General features: G+C 33.9%; 1 protein-coding gene across 1 annotated transcript; it reads left to right on the forward strand.

Annotated features, from left to right (window-relative positions):
* Nucleotides 1-15,733: 15,733 nt before the first annotated feature.
* Nucleotides 15,734-18,907, forward strand: LOC147386618 (Calcium-dependent lipid-binding (CaLB domain) family protein). Its single transcript, XM_086422320.1, has 2 exons — nucleotides 15,734-16,363; nucleotides 18,356-18,907. The coding sequence occupies exons 1-2, from the start codon at nucleotides 15,901-15,903 to the stop codon at nucleotides 18,835-18,837; spliced, it is 945 nt and encodes a 314-aa protein (XP_086278446.1). The 5' UTR covers nucleotides 15,734-15,900; the 3' UTR covers nucleotides 18,838-18,907.
* Nucleotides 18,908-19,686: the final 779 nt, after the last annotated feature.

Raw genomic sequence — 19,686 nt, forward strand, 5'->3', positions numbered from 1 at the left:
TATCTCATATTTTTGGAAAGATGATCGTGGAGGTTGACCTTCGATCATATCTAAGTTCTCATTTATAGGGTCATCGACTCTATTAAATATAGTTTCTCCTCTTCAAATAATTTCTTCATTTTTTTTGAGAAATTCTTCAATTATAAGACAACATTCCCTCAAACCATCACATATATACTTGCAAAACTCCTTGAATTCATCATCCATCAACTCAATTTTCATGTGAGGAGCGCCGTTCTGATACCAATGTTACGTGCCCACTTAGATCAGAGCACAAAAAATGAAAAAAATAAAAAATAAAAAAGATTGAGATTGGTTTCGTTCAAGGGAGATCGGACCTCTTAGGCCACCAATTCGAGATGGTAAATCTCCAAAATCCAATAGGATCTTAATAATAATTTTTCTGCATATTTTCATTAATCTCATAATAAATTTAAATACAAGAGAAATACTACCCTAACTACCCACTTCTCCAAACTACCCACTATCCCATAACCCACAACTCAACTTCTCCCACAATATAGATTATGATCTCATGCACCTAACCTATTTTAACTATTATACTACTTATTAGGAATATATTCTATACATCATATGTACTTAAAACTACTCTACTCTCATCCCTATAATTGAAAGCGCCCTCGATCCGTGGGGTGCGCGGATCCACTTTTGACCCTCGAGGTTTGGGAGTCGCCACCTAGTTATTGTGGTCTACGAACCAAACTGACTCTAAAATGGATAAAAACTACTCTACTACAGAAAATCTGAATCCGGGGATCATGTTACGGGGTTGGAAGGTGTTAGGCACCAACCCCGCCCGGCCATTGCCGGTCTCTACTTATCCCAAATAAATCTACATCGCTAATGACAAACCTAGATAAAAAAAAAATAAAAAAAACTTACCTTCGATCTGCAAAAGTGCTATTCCCTCAGATCTGGCGAAAACGACTCCTTGTATCGTATTCCTTACTTCGTTCTATCTCCGGATTTGATTTCTGATCTTCAAGGTAAGGTATCTCCTTCTTGGATCTAGGTGCTTCGAATTTGTTGTGCATTTTTGGGATGTTTTTGAGAGGTTTTTGGGTGTTTTTTAGGCTAAAATCGGTGTAGGGGTGTTAGGGAAGGAATTGGGGCTCCAAAATTAGGGTTTTGGACCGGAGGCTTCTTCACCTACTTTTTCTAGGGTTTTTTCTTTGATACGAAAATAGGGTGTGGAGGCTCTTATTTATAAAGTTTTTAGAAGCATTAGGGTTTGATTATGGTTTCTTTTAGGGTTTCAATTAGGGTTTTGACTTAGTCTTTAGGGTTTTAATTTAGGGTTTTGACTTTAGTCTTATGAGATTGATTTGATTAGTTTAGATTAGGGTTTTGATTTAGGGTTTTGACCTTGGTCTTATGAGATTGACTTGATTAGATTAGGGTTTTGATTTAGGGTTTTGACCTTAGTCTTATGAGATTGACTCGATTAGTTTAGATTAGGGTTTTGATTTAGGGTTTTGACTTTAGTCTTATGAGATTGACTTTAATACTTGACTCTAGTCTTTCTTAATTGACTTTAATTTTGACTTTGGTCTTATTTGATTGACTTTAGTATCTTGACTTTAGTCTTGCTTGGTTGACTTTAAATTTTTGGAGAACCCCCCTCTATTATATCTTTGATTCTTTGGACCCCCAAATGGAGGGGTCCTTGCGAACCATCAACAATTTTTCTTGAAAGCCTGATTGATCAATTTTTTGGTTTAAATTTTATAATTAATTTTATTAATGTTTCACTTTACATTATTTAATGATTTATTTATTAATTTCGAAATTTTTAATTACTAAAATTGTGAAATTACCATTTTGCCCTCGGAGATGATTTTTTACGTTTTAAGTCGTTTTTCAATGTTCCAGGATGTTTTGGAATCAGTTTTTCGTAAGGAATTCAATGAGAATGTTGGTTTTTTTCATTTATGAAGTTTTTTTGTATGAAATGATCGTGAACTTTATGAGGGGTATTTTCGTAATTTTATCAAATTTTGTGAAAATTGGCGAAGTGGTTTACTTGGTTTCGATTTGTTGTTTTATGTGTTTGAGTGGGTTTTCCTAAGCGTAATGCAGGCTCTAGGACTGTTTTGATGTTAGGGGTATTTTGGTAATTTAATCATTTTTAGTGATTTTTATCGTAAAGCTTCTTTTTGGTTTGCAAGATGATGATTTCTATGTTTCTGGGGTCATATTTTCCTAGCGTAGCGTGGTTTCTAAGTTTTGTCAGTTCAAGATACCTCATCCGGATTTCTGAAACATATCTGGTAACAAAATAAAGTATTGGAATAGACATCCATCATTGGAAACCTTTGCGATCGGGTTGACGACTTGATTAATCAGGCGGATGCAAAAATGGGGTGTCTACAATAATTAGGCACATAATATCTCTCTCTATCCAACTCGATTTATCCCAAAAAAAAAAAAAAATTCTGATTTATATTGGCTTATCAGGTTTATAGGGCCAGAGAAACATGGAAAGGAAGAAGCAAAACTTTCCTTCTTTGTTTCTACCTTTAGTTATATATCATTAATCTCTCTTTTCTTCTTTGAGATCTAGGGTTTTTGTGTTTGCATATCCATGGTTCCCACCTTGTAGTCACAGCCTTACACCATGAATTGCTATTTTTCGTAGATTTGGTCTGTGTCAACTGTATTCGCATAGTTCACCTCTTTTGCCTATTAATTTTGACTAAAAAAGCGATAATTGAACACTCGAATGCGATTTTACCTTGAAAAGAAAACAACCACATCCACCCAACTAAATTATGAATTCATGAACACAATCATACAATTGCGATTATATTGATGGAAAACATTTTAAATTATATATAATAGGAAACATATATTTTTGTGTACAAATTATAAATTACAATCATAACTGTAGAAAGTCGATTTTGTGATAAATCGACATTGATTGTGATTTCATCATTAAATCCACATACAAAAATAAATAACACAAGAGTTTTTTACGTCGCTCAGCAAACGTGCTTACGTCCACGAACTCAGAAAGTCATTCTACTATAAATCTCACGGTTACATGACCTCTTCGGTCTCCCTCAGTCCCCCTCATCCTTTTGATTTTTTCCTCCTCATCCCCTTTTTCTTCTTTTTTTACAATGGCCTTAAGGCCTTTAAATTGAAAAATCCTAAAGACAAATCCTAACCCTAGTTAAATTACTTTATCCCTTTTACCCCTATACAAATAAATTAATTACCTATTAAGGTATAATCCTCCTAAATTGGGATTCTTCCCTATTTACATAGAATTATACCCAAATCTTGTCATGTGTCCGCCTCGGGATGTGTATTGATAGTGAGAATGAATAATATAGTTGAGAGGTGATTTTATCTCTCTACATAGTCTCCTCTCGAAGGTGAAAATTGATGTACCAAGATTTGCCTTTGAAAATTTTGTAGTTTTTAACAATCCTTTTTGAATGAGCACCATCTCTAATTTCCAATTGGAATGATTCTTGAGCTCCCAAACTTATCTTCTTCCCTATAGATTAGATTTGGATCCTAAAATGATCTAAGATTTTTCATCTAATAAATTGACTAGCCAAGGGGTCGAGTCTGGTTCATTGGGTGGAACCGAGTTTTTTCTATGTGTTCACCAACCAATAAAAAGGTCGGATTCCCTCGATGAACCGAGCCTAAACCTTCTTAAATCTATTCAATCTCAATAGTCTCTTTGCATTGAGTTGCCTTATTTATTCATTCTTACTTTGTTCATTCATCAAAACAAGGCTATGTTCCCTTGCTGACCCAAGCCACTTTACTTAACCATTTTAACCATGTTCAACCAATAGAATAAAGTTTGGTTCTCTTGATGAATCGAATTTAAAGACTTAAACCTTCTTAAAGTTACTCAACTTCAAGAATAGGGTTTGGTTCCCTCAATTAACTAAGACGTAACCTTATTAAACCTACCAACCTTATTAGTAAAGCTTGGTTCCCTCAATAAACAAAATTTTAACCTTCTTGAGCCCACCGAACCTCTAGAGTAGGACTCAATTCCTTCAATGAATGGAGTCTTAACCTTCTTAAACCAACCCAACATCAAGGGTAAGGTTCAATTCCCTAAATGGACCGAATCTTAATCTTCTTAAATTTACTCAACCTCATGAATATGGCACGGTTTCCTTAATGAATCGAAACTTCAACCTTCTTAAACCTATTCAACCTCATGGTAAGGTTCAATTTTTTCGATGAATCGAGACTTTAACCTTCTTGAACATACTCAACCTCATGATTAGGGCTCGGTTCCCTCAATGAATTGAGACTTTAACCTTTTTTAATCTATTCAACCTTATAAGTAAGGCTCAATTCCCTTAATGAACCGAGACTTTAACCTTCTTGAACTTACCCAACCTTAAGAGTAGGGCTTAGTTCCCTCAATAAATGGAGTTTTAACCTTCTTGAACCTACCTAACCTCATGAGTAGGACTCAATTCCCTCAAATGATTTGAATCTTAACCTTCTTGAACCCACTCAACCTTATGAATATGGCTCGATTCCCTCAATTAACTGAGACTTTAACCTTCTTGAACCTACTCAACCTCATGAGTAGGGTTCAGTTCTTTCGATAAATCGAGACTTTAAACTTCTTGAACTTACTCAACCTCATGAGTAGGGCTCAGTTCCCTTAATAAATTGAGACTTTAACTTTTTTGAATCTACTCAACCTTATGAGTAAGGCTCAGTTCTCTCAATGAACTAAAACTTTAACCTTCTTAAACCTACTCAACTTTATGAGTAAGGCCCAGTTCCCTTAATGGACTGAGTCTTGACCTTCTTGAACCTACTTAACCTCATGAGTAGGGCTCGATTCTCTTAATGAACCAAGACTTTTAACGTTCTTGAACCTACTCAACCTCATGAGTAGGGCTCAATTCTCTCAATGAACAGAGTCTTAACCATCTTAAACCTATTCAACATCAGAAGTAAGGTTCAGTTCTTTCAATAAATCGAACTTAAAAACTTAGCCTTTTTTAAACATGTTTAACCAACCAGAACATGTATCAATTCCCTTGATGAATCGAGCCACCTTTAAAATTTTAATCATGTTAAATCCAAAATAATAGGGTTTAGTTCCCTTAATGAGTCGAACTATTTTTTGATAGTATGAAATAAACTAAAAGATAATCATCTTTATTGTTAACATAAGCCCAATTAAAAATATTTAAAACAGAGTCCCTCTACCTCATGAAATCTAATAGCATAATGTAGATCTCCTACTAACAATTTAAATAAATCCCTTTACTTATTAAAATCCTATTTATAAAATCTTTTTAAGTATGCCTGATTGAGCCCCCAAGTATACCATTTAACTCAATGGATCACATTTATATCATGTGGACCGATCAACAAAGGGGTCGAATTTCTATCTTGTGCACCGACATACTAATAATGAGGTCGTCGGGACTCCTTTTTGCGTACTTATTCAATATTGTGGTCAAATTCACTTTTGTGCAGCCTTCAAAGTTCCTAAAATTATACTTGGGTTGAGCCCCTATGCATGAATTAACTATTTTACTTTACTAATCGAGCTTGTATTGAGTCCCTATGTATACCTTTTATCTCAGTAGGTCAAATTAATAGGCTGAACTTCTTACCTCAATGGAGTCCCTAAACACAATTGAATTGGACACGAGGTTAGCCCCCATACTACTTTTAAATCGAGCTAACTCAAGTACTAATTTGGGTCACGTGGGACTTTTATTATGAACTAGAACTACGCCCTCAAACATAAATCAATGGATTATAAAATTGAATTATAAATTGAGTTACTTAACTCAGTGGAGTTTGTAGAAATGACCAAGTTGGGCATAAAATTAGTTCCTAAATTTTTCTTTATGCCGAGTTGGTAACAAATTATGTCACTCGGGATTCTTATTATGGGTGTGACCTAAGCCCCTCAAGCAATATAATCGCTTGGCACTATAGTTGGTCCCCTAACTTTATTTGTAAAGCCAACCCAACTAACAAATTGGGTCGACATAATTAAGCCCCAAAACAATTTATTGGCTTGGTGTGACATGGTCCATCAATAGGAACTGTGACATGTCATCTCCATCTAATATGAACTTTTGATACAACACCCTGTTTTGGATTTTTAACAATTGATGCATTGTCCTTCGTTAAACCTCATGTACCCCAATGGATGATGACATCCCTTAGCATATCGTGTGTACCTTAGCAAATTGTGTGAACTTGTAACTTCGAATTTCCTTCCAGATTTTAGAGAAATCACAAAAAAATTCTTCTTCAAATGCAAGAAATCCCTGTACTCCTCAGTTCCATCCGACTTTTCGCTTCGTTTACAACATTTGTAAAACCAAAGGCTTTCGAGTACAGATATCCAAACCTCTCAATATAAAATCTATCCCAACCAAAGCTTCAAGAAGACTAGATATATCACTGCTTTGGCTCCCAACAATAACGACTTGTGGTAATTTTATTGTTAAAGAACTCCCAAGTTGAGTGAAGATGTCTTGGAGTTTGTTCAATATTGGAATAACATAATAACCTAGAGGAACATAACTTGATGAGATTTGAGGGTGGAAAATGATTCGTTCGCCATGAATTCTTCGAAGAACAAAATTCAATTCCAAGTACAGAGAAGAAGAGATCAAAGAAACCCGCTCATTTTTCTTTAATTTTTTTTTTCAAAACTCCCCCTTCTTGTTTGTTATCACACATTAGATCTAAAACCCCCCATTTTCTTTTCCACAATTTCACCACAATCTCTCCATGGCTCTTATGACCGTTACTTTACATGAAAGATCTTTTTTTTTTAATATTTACTTTTCTTGTTGTTCATCCCTCGATTCTTACACTGTTGACCATGTGTACATCGTGTCCCTTGTTCCTTTCCCACGGTGATGACGCCAATTGTAGAGGTCAATTTTGTGAGAAATTGACCTCGATCATGATTTCATCATTAAACCCACAAAATAATAAAAGAAACATGAAAATATAAATAACACAATTTTTATATGGTTTGGCAAACGTGCCTATGTCTATAGGCTCAGGGAGCCATTTCATTATAAATCTCATGGTTACATAACCTCCTTGGTCTCCCCCATTTCCCTTCCTCCTTTCATTTTTCTCCCTCTTTACAATGCCCTCAAGGCCTTTAACTAAAAAAGCAACGCAGGTACTTCATGGAGAAAGGGACAAAGGAGATGAAAGATGACTACTAATGGACCAGACAGATTACCACTTTAGCCGAATGTTCTAGAGGTTTAGTTTCCAAGTCTCTCCCAATCAGTGTTTTGTCATGGAACATAACTTGATATCAGTAGGCGCCCAGGCCCAGCAGCAAAGGATCTGCAAGAGAAGAATAAGCCAATCGTGGTGCGCTAGGGCCAGTCAATTGCTTATGAGTAGGCCCACCAGGCCTAGCAAGCGGAGGAGCAAACAACAGAGGCTTCAAACAAAGCAAAATATGAGATTATGAAACCCTATGTTTTTGGCCTCAGCAGGATTTCCCTTCTATAGAAGCGGGATTCAAAAGACGGAGGCTTCCATAGCATTGGATGAGAAAGCCCGGTATCCGTATGATCAAACTACTCCTAATGCGAAGTTTTCTGGATAGAACGATGGATAGACTGGTCATCCTCCTAGGCTACTATTTGAAGCTCCCGATTCTCTCATGAAGTGGGCAAAAGAGATCAGTAGAGTCAGACCTTTTCAAAGAAATGATGAAAATGGATGTCCAAAGACGACTAGGAAAGAACGATATCATTGTTCGGGCTTGTATGTTGCCTTAGTTAAATTACAACTACCCCTTCACCCCTTTACAAATAAATTAATTATCTATTATGGAAGAATCCTCCTAAATTGGGATTCTTCCCTAATTACATAGAAATCTACCCAAATATTGCCACGTACCCACTTTGGGATGCGTATTGATGATGTGAATGAATGGTTTAGTTGGCAGATGATTTTATCCCTTCACAATAATAATGTTTTTATCAAAAAATTATAAAGGAAGAGGGATTCTACCTTAAGCTAGGGGTGTCTTTTTCTCCGAATTCCTTACTAATCTTGTTAAGTCCTTTGAGATAATTCAAGCTCTTATTTTTCAATATGTACCTTGTGAGTCTTCTTGAGTTAATTCAAGCCTTTTGTTCTTTCATACCTCAAATTTATTCCAACTTCTTGGAAACCTAAACCATAAAAAATCCTTCAATCCTAGCTGAGTTTTTCTATGAGAAAATGGAAGCAAATTGATGAGTTTCCAATTGAGACAAAAAGGAGGCAAATTGTCTTTTAATGGAGGCTTTAAATAAAGATATCTTACACATTTAACCATGGTTTGGTTAATTGACCTAACCATGCATGAGGTTTTTATGCCATGTGCCAAGGGTAAAAAGTGGGGTTGACATTTGTCCCAAATCAGATTATCTGAGGACACATCCTCACACTTAGGTGTCTTAAGCACCTTGGCCAAGTTAATTAGTTGGGTTTAAGTAACTAACTTTAATTACTGCTCAAATGATTAGTTAAGTGGGTTGTGGGGTCCACCCCTAATTTCTACAATTCCAAACCTTATTTTGGACTTTGGTCAAGCTTGATTGACATATAAGACTTTTTTTAGAAATTTAAAGGTTGAAACTTTTGATCGGACTCAACTCTTCTTGGATTTCGATGTGCGGGTATTCTATTTCTGAATAATTTTTCAAGATCTATCCAATGATACATTCATCCTTTTGAATTTCCATTTATTTTAAATTTCTATCCTAATGATGCTCCCCACTCGTCTTTGTTTCTTCGTTAATTTTCCAAGTGCATTTTTTTAACAAATCCTCCGATGTTCAAATGCTTGTCCAAACTCATTTACTTATAAACTCCCAAATCTTTAGACCACACGTGCCTTGTCAAAAATTCCTCAAGATACGTTGTGTTTTGGAAGGTTGTTATACTCTCCCCTCCTAAAATAAAATTTCATCTTCAAAATTTCAATTCTTAATCTCTCTCTCTCTCTCTCTCTCTCTCTCTCTATATATATATATATATATATATATATATAGATATATATATTATTGTTCATTTTATATATTCTTTGTATTTGAAAAGTTCTCAAACATTTCCCTCTGCGGTGGGACCATGAGGTGCCACTGCTCAATTTCATCAAAAACATCACTACTGAAATGCCACCGCACATACAATTACTTAAGGGCATTACTCTATTTTATGTCTCACTTTTTCCTCCTTTCTTCATTTTCTCCTCTCCTTTTCTTGTCTTTGTAGTCTCCCTCTCTTTCAAACATCCGAAAATTCCCACCATGATGTTTCTTGGGTTTGTTTTCTTCCTATTTTCTTTCACTTTACCCTTAGTCTTCATAGTTAAGCTAAAAAATCTGAGTAGAGCAACTCGATCTCATCAACCAACATGTAAGACCTAAAAAATTTAACTCGTATCTCGAGGAGAAGTTTAAAGTTATGACATTGTAAATATTGAGTTTATACTATGGTTTAGAAATATGGATCTTGATTTACAAAATTTTGAGAAAATCAAACATCACCAATATATTTTAAAGGGTCAAAAAATATATTTTAGCCTATAAGCACGCCTTAATTAGAGGTCCAACGAAAAATTTGTCAAATACTCAAATTTCATGTCAAGTTTATACCCAAAAGTTTAAAAAAAATGATTGTTGAAACTAGAATTTGGGAAATATGACCACACCATGAGATTCGTATCGAAAAATTATCCAAAATAGACTATAAGTTTGCGAAAATCAAAGTCTAGAACATAGACTTTTTAAACAAAAGAAACAAATTTGAAAATAACCCTTATGTTTGTAGGTTTCTATAAATACTAAAGTTACAAAAATTTATAGAAAATTTACAGAATTTTAATCCCTTCTCTAGACTAACACCCTAACCCTAGCTTCCTTAGAGCTAGAAGCTTGATTCGAAGATCGTAGAGTGAGATTCAAGACTCGACGAAAGAGAAGAAAAGTTTCATCTCTTCGAAGACTTTACATAGATCTAGGAAAACCAAGTGTTTATCAGAGATGAAGATTAAAAATGAACAAAGAGGACCTTTAGGACCAGATCTCGGAGTCGATCCTTCTAATAAAGGTCTAGAAAGTGGTTTCTAGAGTCCTAATTACATATAATTTACGAGTAAATTATATAATAAGTCTCTTAATTAGATATAATTCATCATTAGTCCATAATAATTATCAATTTTAATAAAATTAAGTATTTTTTGCACTAATTACAGTTATTTTCATGAAATAGGAAAATTCGCAAGTTTTCGAAAATGAATTAGAAAAATTTGAAGCATTCACGATGATCAAGGATCTGAACAAAGTGAATTGAGCAAGACTTAAAGCTAGTGGGCTCTTACGGACTGCGGTGCCCAAGTTGGGTAAGGTGGCGCAGTAAACATAAGGTGGATTGCCTCGAGATTCATACAGTATGTTGGCGGTATAAAATAGTTTTAATTGAAATCAAGTTACAGAATCGTGCGAATTAAGAAAGTTATCCAAAATCTCAAAAACCATAATCTGGTCTCTCTATAAATAGGGGACTAGACTATAGCTTAAAAGGAGTGGAGGAAGATAGAAAAATCTCTCAATAATTTAGAATTAGATTTAGAGAATTAGGGTTTATTATTTTTTTGTTATTTTCTTAAGTTTGATTTTGTAAGGAAATTCTATTAATTCGGTTCCAAGATCAATAAAGATAAATTCTTTTTTTCTCATCTCTTCCTTTTTATTTAATTTTTCTTTGATTGATTTTGCAATGTTTCTTAGCTAAACCTCCGTTAGAAAAGTCAATGAAACTGAAACAAAATATAATGAATGAACTTGTTTTGAATCTATCATGCTTTAATGTTTTTAATTGATTTTATTTTTGTTTATAAGTGTTGAATGTCTATTTTAAATTGTTAAGAGTTCTGATGGTTTAGCTCTAGTAATTGATTTTAGATATGTATATTTGATCATTTAAAATGTAATTATACTTTTAATTACTGTGTATGCTAAACCAGATTCACTTTTCGATCTATGGTCATTAGCTTTGTCTGAGTAGATTAAGATAAAAACAATTTGAACTTGTTTTATTTATTATATTTTCTAGGGCAGATTTGACTGGTCTAACATTTTTTTTATAGTTTATATATTTCATTAGTTTAATTAAATATTCCTAAATCAATTTTTAATTGGTTACTCATAGTCTTTAATTGGTTTTAAGTTAAAAGGATAATTGGATATCGTTGTCTTTGTGGATCAACCCTTACTTGCCAAGGTTTTTATATTTTTATTTTATTATTCTTATAGATTCATAATTATAACTTAAGCAAATTGTTGCCATTGCCAGGGACAACAGTTTGATCCAGTATTTTTAAAAGAATTCTGATTAGGATTTTGAAAATCAAAGTTTTATTTTCTAGAAAAAAAATTTCATTGGATTTTTGAATCACGTGTGAGCAAAACCCTAAAATATTTTTGATTTTCATCAGAATTTTACCACGACGCCTTCGAAAGCCATACATCGAATCAAGAAACCTAGAATTTTAGGTTTAATCCATGTTAGACCTAGAGCGTGGACTAACCGACTCTTTGTGTTAATAAACTCAATTTGAGTTCACTATAGTGAGATGTGAACAAGCAAGTAGGCTTGAGCTTGGCCAGACAAAAAGGAGTTTGAGTTTACGTCTTTATGATTGCTGCATACAACTCTCACAAAGAAGGACAGTTGTAGATACCCCATTTTTGCCTAAACCTAGCCTAAGAGCACCAAAAACATTCTAAGAAAGGGTTTGACCCAAGGTATATTCCAGTCCAATTTTCAAGTAACCACAAGGCCTAAATGCCATTTTTCAACTTTAGATTTAAGCCTGGCTATACGTCATCTTTGGCCAAACTTAATTTTTTGCCTGGCCAAAGGTGACTTATGCCAAGAGTAATTTTTGCATAGTCCAAGGGTGACCTACAACGAGGCATAATTTTTATTCAGGCCTTGGTGAGCTTAGTTGGGCAGTTACAAGCCTATGTGTGCTCAATTTTTTTTAAGGATAATTATCCTTGAAACCCCCTCCTTAATGATTTTTTCCCCAAGACATCCATCTCTTTGACACTTTTACCTTTCTTTGAACTCTCTAATAATCCCACCACTTTGGTCTTATTGTAATTTCCTTATTCTTCCAACAAAGACCCTTGATCAAATATTGGTCCCTACATAAATGTAATTAGTAACTCCATCTTGTTAGAACCAACTAAGTAGTTTACTCTTATGTCCTTCATGCTTATTCTCAATTCTAAAAGGATCAATTTAATTTGACCAAGTTCAAAAGATTTTGATAATTTTTCTCAACCTATAGAATTCTCTAAAACTTACGAATAAAGACTAGATTAACCCTTGGTTGTTGGGGAACTAATTAGGCTAAATGACCTAATATCCAAAATCCTACCACCTAATTACATGTCATTTAGCCTAGTTATCTAGGATTTGATCCAAAGCCAATGCCTTAGGACCTTTTTAACCTTCTCATAGAATTTCTAGAACTTGTTGTCTTTTACAATTCTATATTTTAGCCATCTTGATTGCTTAGATTCATAGGATTGTAAAAGACTATCAATGACTCTTTGATGGGGGGTATTTTGTATCTTTTATTGAGATTTTGTTAAGAATATTGGGAACTTTAGGATTTAGGGCAAGTTTATCCCCAAAGATCTCCCAAAATCCTATAAATATGACCCCCCTCCAAAGCAAAAATGAGAATGAATTCAAGTGATCCAAAATTCTATCAAAGTCTTTCCTCAAAATCCTCTAGTGTACTAAAACTTTGTTCAAATCCCTTCCCAAATACCCAAGAAACTCTAACTAAGAAGAAAGAAGATACCAAAATGGGGTTTAGTTGTAATTTTCAGATTTTTTTATGTAATCTCCCTTTAAATCTCTCCCTTCTATCTATTCCCCTCTTTATATTCAAGCAAGTTTACTTTTAAGCTTTCTTTACTTTTAGTAATGTAGATCCTGGTTTCATTTAACTTGAGGCTTGGAGGTAGAGAGTAAAACCTCATAGAGGTAATCTTCTTCTATAAGCCTTCAATAAGCTCCATGAAAACATTAGAGTAATTGTTTCTTGTTATTTATTTTCCTTGCAAGTTTTAAATTTTAAGTGTAGATGCTCTTTATGTGTTTTACTTTCCTTGCAAATTTAAATTCCTAGAATAGAATTTTTCTTATTTTCTTTCTTGATGACTTAAAAGTAAGAGAGTAGTCTCTTTTTAGAGATAATATTCTCTTTCTAAGTCCATTACATGTATACACAATGTGCACACATATCACACTATATTTTTTCTAAAATAGCTAAGGATCAAATATGAGAGATTTACTTAGATTTACACCTAACTCTTTAAGCTATCAAAAAACAGTCCCAAAGATGATACAATTCATGCATAAGGTCTCTAATTTTTCCATGGTGGTGTCTAACTCATAGACACTTCCTAAAGATTAAACCAACAAAAAGATGCTTCAAGTGAGCACATAACCCTCTAAAAGAGCCTTGAGATCCAATAAGGTGAAATCCATGTGGATTCCTACCAAAATCCTTAGCTTACAAAAAATTCTAGCAAACACCTTGTTTCATTTTTAGTTTGCTTATTAATTTAGTTTCTTAATTTTTTAAAACTTAACTATAGTTATTTTGCCCTTTAAATTTTCTTTATAATTTTTTTTATTTTCAAAATCCAAAAAAAGTTTTTTAATCTTCACCTATGGTCAATATGTTTGTAATCATTTTAGGATGGGAGGGACAAGGTGCCTAACACTTTTCTTGTCCTTCAACCGAATCTCCTTACCTTAGATTCTCTAGATAGACATTTCTCCTTTATATTTGGATATGTGAATCACTATAAGGTAAGAAACAAAATTTTAGAAAACCTTTTGTAGTGTCTATTCACACTTTAATTGAATGGTGACAACTTCTAAACCCGTGTAGATGAGCTCAAACCTCCCCAAAGGTTTCGAAGTCCACATATCTACAATATCGTTAAGGTTATGGCTTTACGTGTCATATTTTGTAATGATCTTACAAGGTTGTAAAATTTATAATACATTTGTTAGTACTTTGATTTCTTATTAAAATTAACATTTAGTGACTTAAATGTCCTCATATTTAGTAAAAAAATTCAACTTTTAGTTATAGCACACCAATCCTTTTTAAAATGAACGTTTATATATATGGATTGGTGTGTTATAAGTAAAAGTTGGTGTGCTGATAGAAGGTATCTCTCTCTTTTTTGATAGATAAGTTGGGGCTATGAGGGGCCTTACCCTTATATTAAACAGGGTTAAAACCTTTGAGAATTATAAATAAGGTCTCTTATAAGAAGAGCTCGAAGCTTAGAGACAATATGGACTTCCTAGAATCTTGAGTTGGAAGATTGCTAATTTTGAATATGAAATTTAAGGGTTGAAGGTGAGTGTTATTATAACGATCAAAGAAGTGAAACATGTGTTATTTGAGATTTCTTTTTGGATTTTTTCTGAAAAACTTATCAAAAACTTATTGTATCTTATTTTCTTTTATAAACTTGTAAGGTAATGTAAATACAAATAATTTAACTTGAATATAAGTAAATTTATGGAATCAAACACCAAAATATGCATGATTTAAAGTGAATCGATCTTAAATAAAAAATCCCAACAAAATACCTTTGATAAATCTATGTTTCTTAAAAAACTAGCAATTAAAAAGTAAAATGAAAGATTTTCTACTTGTTTTGCATTTTCTACAATGCGATTTTGTTAAGAATGGCTCCCAAAAATGCTCTTTGCTCGAAATCTTAATTTTGCTCTTCATCTCAACACAAATTCATTAGCTTAAAGTGAAGATCTCGACGAGGCAAAGCTTTTTTTCTCTTCTTCACGAGCTCTCAGTTTTTGCTCTAAGTTACTCAAATCGTTACTTGAAGGTTTAGGATTTGCGTATTCTACATTGGAGAAGAAAGATAAATATGATTTTTCTCTCTTAAGGTTGATATTTATATAATATTAACGATGTAATGGTAATTTATGTTATTATTATTTTTTTATTAATAACTTAATGCTTGAGACTTCTATTTACACAAATTTATAGTCCATTTTTGATAATTTTTTTATATGAATTTTATGGTGTACTCAGACTTTTCTTAAATATCTTTTATAAAAAAAATCATATTTTGATTGATTCTTTGTGCATGCTTATTGAGACATGTGCTAATTTTTCTTAACTCTCCTCTCCAAATATTTTTATAAAAATCAATTTTAAATGTTTATTTAAAATTCTTAGAGATGCATATAGATTAACAATCAATTACCTCTGAGATATGAAATAGATTTTTTAAGACATTATAATTGTCATTTTGGAATAAACTATTAGCGAGATTGTCACTTAATTGGGAATTAAAATGAATAGCGACCAAGAATCGGAATTTAATCAAAAGTTGATCACGTTTTGTAAAATCCCCTGAATTTTAATTTCGTACGATTGCTCTATTTTCTATTTTCTTTATTTTATGGATACTGTGCATGTTAACAACGTCGTATTCGTAGAAATTATGAATTAGACATGACCAATAATTGAGTGGCACCCCATGAAAATAACTGTTTTTCTCCACGACATTAGCGGCACAAGAATTTAGATTTTTTTTCCCTTTTTCAATTGTATATACGTACGTAGGTGTTGTGGGGGGGGTGCAAGCTGGAATCAAACCAAATTAGCATAAGCAAAGTTAACATAAAGTGGAATTAGATGCTTTTAGAATTACCCTACAATCAAGCAAAGTAAATCTACTTTTCTTCTTCTCCAACACACACACACAAAAGTCCTTCTCTTCTTTCCCTTTGCGTCTTCATCAGAAGAACATGGCAAAAATTCGGGTTGAAGTCTGCCTATTATCCGCTCGTGGACTCAAGCGTTCATCGTCTCTGTGGAAGCTCCAATGGTTTGCTGTCGGTTGGATCGATCCCAATAACAAATATTGTACAAAAATTGATGCTTCGGGGAGCAGTAACCCGACTTGGAAAACCAAGTTTTCAGCTTCGATGGGAGATTCAGAATCGAACTTGGAAGGTGTAACACTACATGTTGAAGTCTATAGTAGAGAGCCCATTTTTCTTAGAGAGAGTCTTTATGGGACAGCAACTATTCTCCTTAAAGAGTTCTTGGCCAAGTATTTGAAGAATAACTCCTCAAAGCCTGCTGGGAATGAAGAAGTGGGAAGCTTTCAATTGAGGAAGAAAAGCTCTGGAAAGCCTCTAGGATTTGTAGATGTTTCCATTCGGATCTCTGAAGAGAGGGATAATGGAGGAGGGACTTCTTACTCAGGTATATAAATATGCATGCCCATGGGATGAACATTTAATAAAAAATAAAATAAAAAAACTCAGAATTATCTTTCATTCTTACAACTTGTATCATCTTTTGTAGTAAGTGTGGTAAAAATTCATTTAAATCAGATGGTAAAATTTTGGGTGTTTTACCCGAAAACAGGTATGAACTTTGTTAAAAAAACAAAAAGAACTGGTATGAAAATATAATTACAAAAATGGGTGCTTATACCTATTTTTGTAAATAACTTTTTATATGAAATGGGCAAAGCGGCAAATTCATTAATTAAAAAAAAAAAAAATGGCTAAATCGCTTTGTAAATAACTTTTTAGGACTTCAAACTAAATTGGATTGCAAAATTATGCCCAAAAAAGTACTTAAATAAATATATGCAAAAAATGCAATGGTTAAATCGCTTTATTGTTCGAACCTGACAGATGTCCACAAATTACCCAAAAGAACATACATAATAATAGTCAAATAGATTCCCGGATCAAAAGTTAAGGGCATGATTAAAATTAGGGTTAAATTTTGCTACTCTTTTATTTTTTTTTCGAAGAAGCGAATTCGTCATTTTACCCATTTAAAAAAATATTTACAAAAATAAATATATAGCTTTTTATAGAGAAATTTCCCAAAACATGATCAACTTTTGATGAAATTCCCATTTTAGATTACTATTCATTTTAATTCCCAAAACATGAAGTGAGAGATCGTAGGATTTTCGAAGTGACGATCTTACTGATTTAAAGTAGCAAGATCGCTAATATTTATTTGAAGAGTGACAATCTCGCTGGTTATAAAAGTGACAATCTCGCAGGTTCGATACTTTTTATCGAGATTGTAACTTAAAAAAATATATATATCAACGATCTTATCACTTTATATTAACGAGATCATCACTTTGAAAAACCCACGATCTTGTTCTTCATGTTTTGGGAATTAAAATGAACAGTGAACTAGAATCGGAAATTCATCATTTTCAACTCACGAAATGTTAATTTACCCCTTTTCGTAACTTTTTTTCATTCCGATTTTGTAATTTTTAAAAAATTCATCTCTTTTTGTAATTCTCTCTATGATTTTTTAGGTTGATCAAATTCTATAATCAGGTATGATTTTGAAATATTTACAAACTGAATAAATTTTCTTACATGTGTAATATTTTGCAATGAATTTACCTTTATACCTTTTTATTTCTAAAATTAAGAATTATTTTAAAATCAACGGGTTATAAAGGTAAATTCACTACAAAAGTTTTCCCATAAACATTAAAATTTATCTGGTACATAAATATTTTAAAACCGTATCCAGTTATGTAAAGTTTTATCCAGTTCTTTATTTTTTTTTCACCACTTGGACAATTGAAGATCCAACTTGACATCTCAATGCTTTCTCTATCACCCTCCCATCTCACATACACAAGGACCACAGATAAATCCAACTAAACCACTAAGCCATACTTAGGAAATCCCACAGATATACTTGTGGATTGATTAGGACTTGTTTGCGAACTGTAGGACTAACTTCTGATACTTCTTCATTCCCTCCTTATCATGTAAGGGGGTTTCAAAACTCTGCTATTATCGCCCGCCCGCCCCCACTCCACCACCAAATAGAGGCTGAAAAACCTACATACACTACTAGTAAAGTAGGTATATCAAGCTTCGACCCCCCCCTTCACACAATTACCTGAAATTAGGGGGCCTAGTTATTTATAATTCCGTTCTGTTAGGACCAAAGAGTGTCATGTGTATCATATCATAGTGTCTTAAATGTTTTTTTTTTTTGCTTCCGAAAAAGGGGTATCTGGGCCTCTTAGAACACTGGACTAATCCTCGGTGCATGCATTCCCCTCACATGCACCGAGTAATTTCCAGTATAAATCGTTGAGGGTAACCCCTAAGGGTTGATTCAAACTTAAGACCTCCGCATCCTGAGGGGTGGTCTTGACCATCTCACCAACCCTTTTAACTACTTGTTTTGCAGGTTATGGGGAAGGGCTTAAACTCACAGGTAACAGCGATGGAATTTCCTTGGCTATGGGAAATGGGCCAGGGCAACCTCACCCATCTCAATCTCAGTACCCAGCCCCGCTTGGCCCTCAGATGACTTCCCCATATCCGATGTCATCGTTCCCTGCAAACCACTCAAATTCATCAGCAGGTGGACCAAGCTATCGCCCATCTTATAACACACCTCCACCACCACCGCCACCACCACCTTCTCACGTGGGCTATTTGCCCACTTTTATCCCAAGAAACGACCAATTGCCAGGGACTTACGTGAATCTACCATCATCTGGAGCAGCACCTGGGCACAGTGGTGGACCTGGTTTTGGAATGGGAGTTGGTGCAGGTGCATTAGCAGCTGGTGCTGTCATCTTTGGTGATGATTTTATGTCTGGGTTTGAGCTTCCATCTGGCCTACAAGATACCAATCTAACTATATCAAGTGATCCTCTTTTCTAATACTTTGCTACCTCACACTTTGATGTATTTATTTTTCTTTCAATATAAGATCTGTTGAAAAGTTTGATAACCCCCCCTTTTTAAAAAAAAGGTTAGAGCATCTGGTTCCCATGAATTATACTACCTTACATTGTTCCTTGGGTTAGGAATTAATGGTACCGGTAACCATTTAAAACGGTGTGACAATTCTAATGGTAATGGAAATCTCATTCAAGGAGAGCTCCTTGTTGTGGAATCAACAAAAACATTACCAACTTGACGAACTAGCTCAACCCTCAATCCGTATGAAAACTTGTGTTTTCTCAAATATGCTCATGGGATGTATTCTCTTTCCTTGGTCAATGCGGGGGACTAACATTCCTATCATTTTTCGTTCCTTATTTGTGATGTTTGTTTTTATTTTATTTTAAGAAGCCCTTGGTGCTGCAATTATCAAGGGCGTTAGTTCAATTCTTTGTTCCAATTGACAAGAAGTGAAATGGAAAACTTGCATCTTTCTCTTATTTATACCATAATAATAATTGTTGGGAATGAAGTAATGTATAAGAAAACATAGGAATCATCTTTCCATTTTGCTTTGCCTACTTACATGTATCCTGTCCTAGTAAGGATAGGCTGTTTCTGTATTTCATTGAAGAAGGTAAAACATCTAAAAGTGGGGTATGAGTAGGTGTGCGCTTGATTGTTTAACTGATCTATGTAGATGATAATGATAGACGTGTTGTACTCTTAGATTCCTTTGTTAACTACTATTGTAAACTAGTAATAGTTTTGTTTCATACATCTGTGGCATCGGCTTTATTTACTAGAAGCAACAGAAAGAAATGGATAAAGACCTGAATGAATGTC

Source organism: Akebia trifoliata, chromosome 14, assembly GCF_017979445.1.
Source record: "Akebia trifoliata isolate Shusen 1 chromosome 14, ASM1797944v1, whole genome shotgun sequence".
Taxonomy (NCBI): domain Eukaryota; kingdom Viridiplantae; phylum Streptophyta; class Magnoliopsida; order Ranunculales; family Lardizabalaceae; genus Akebia; species Akebia trifoliata.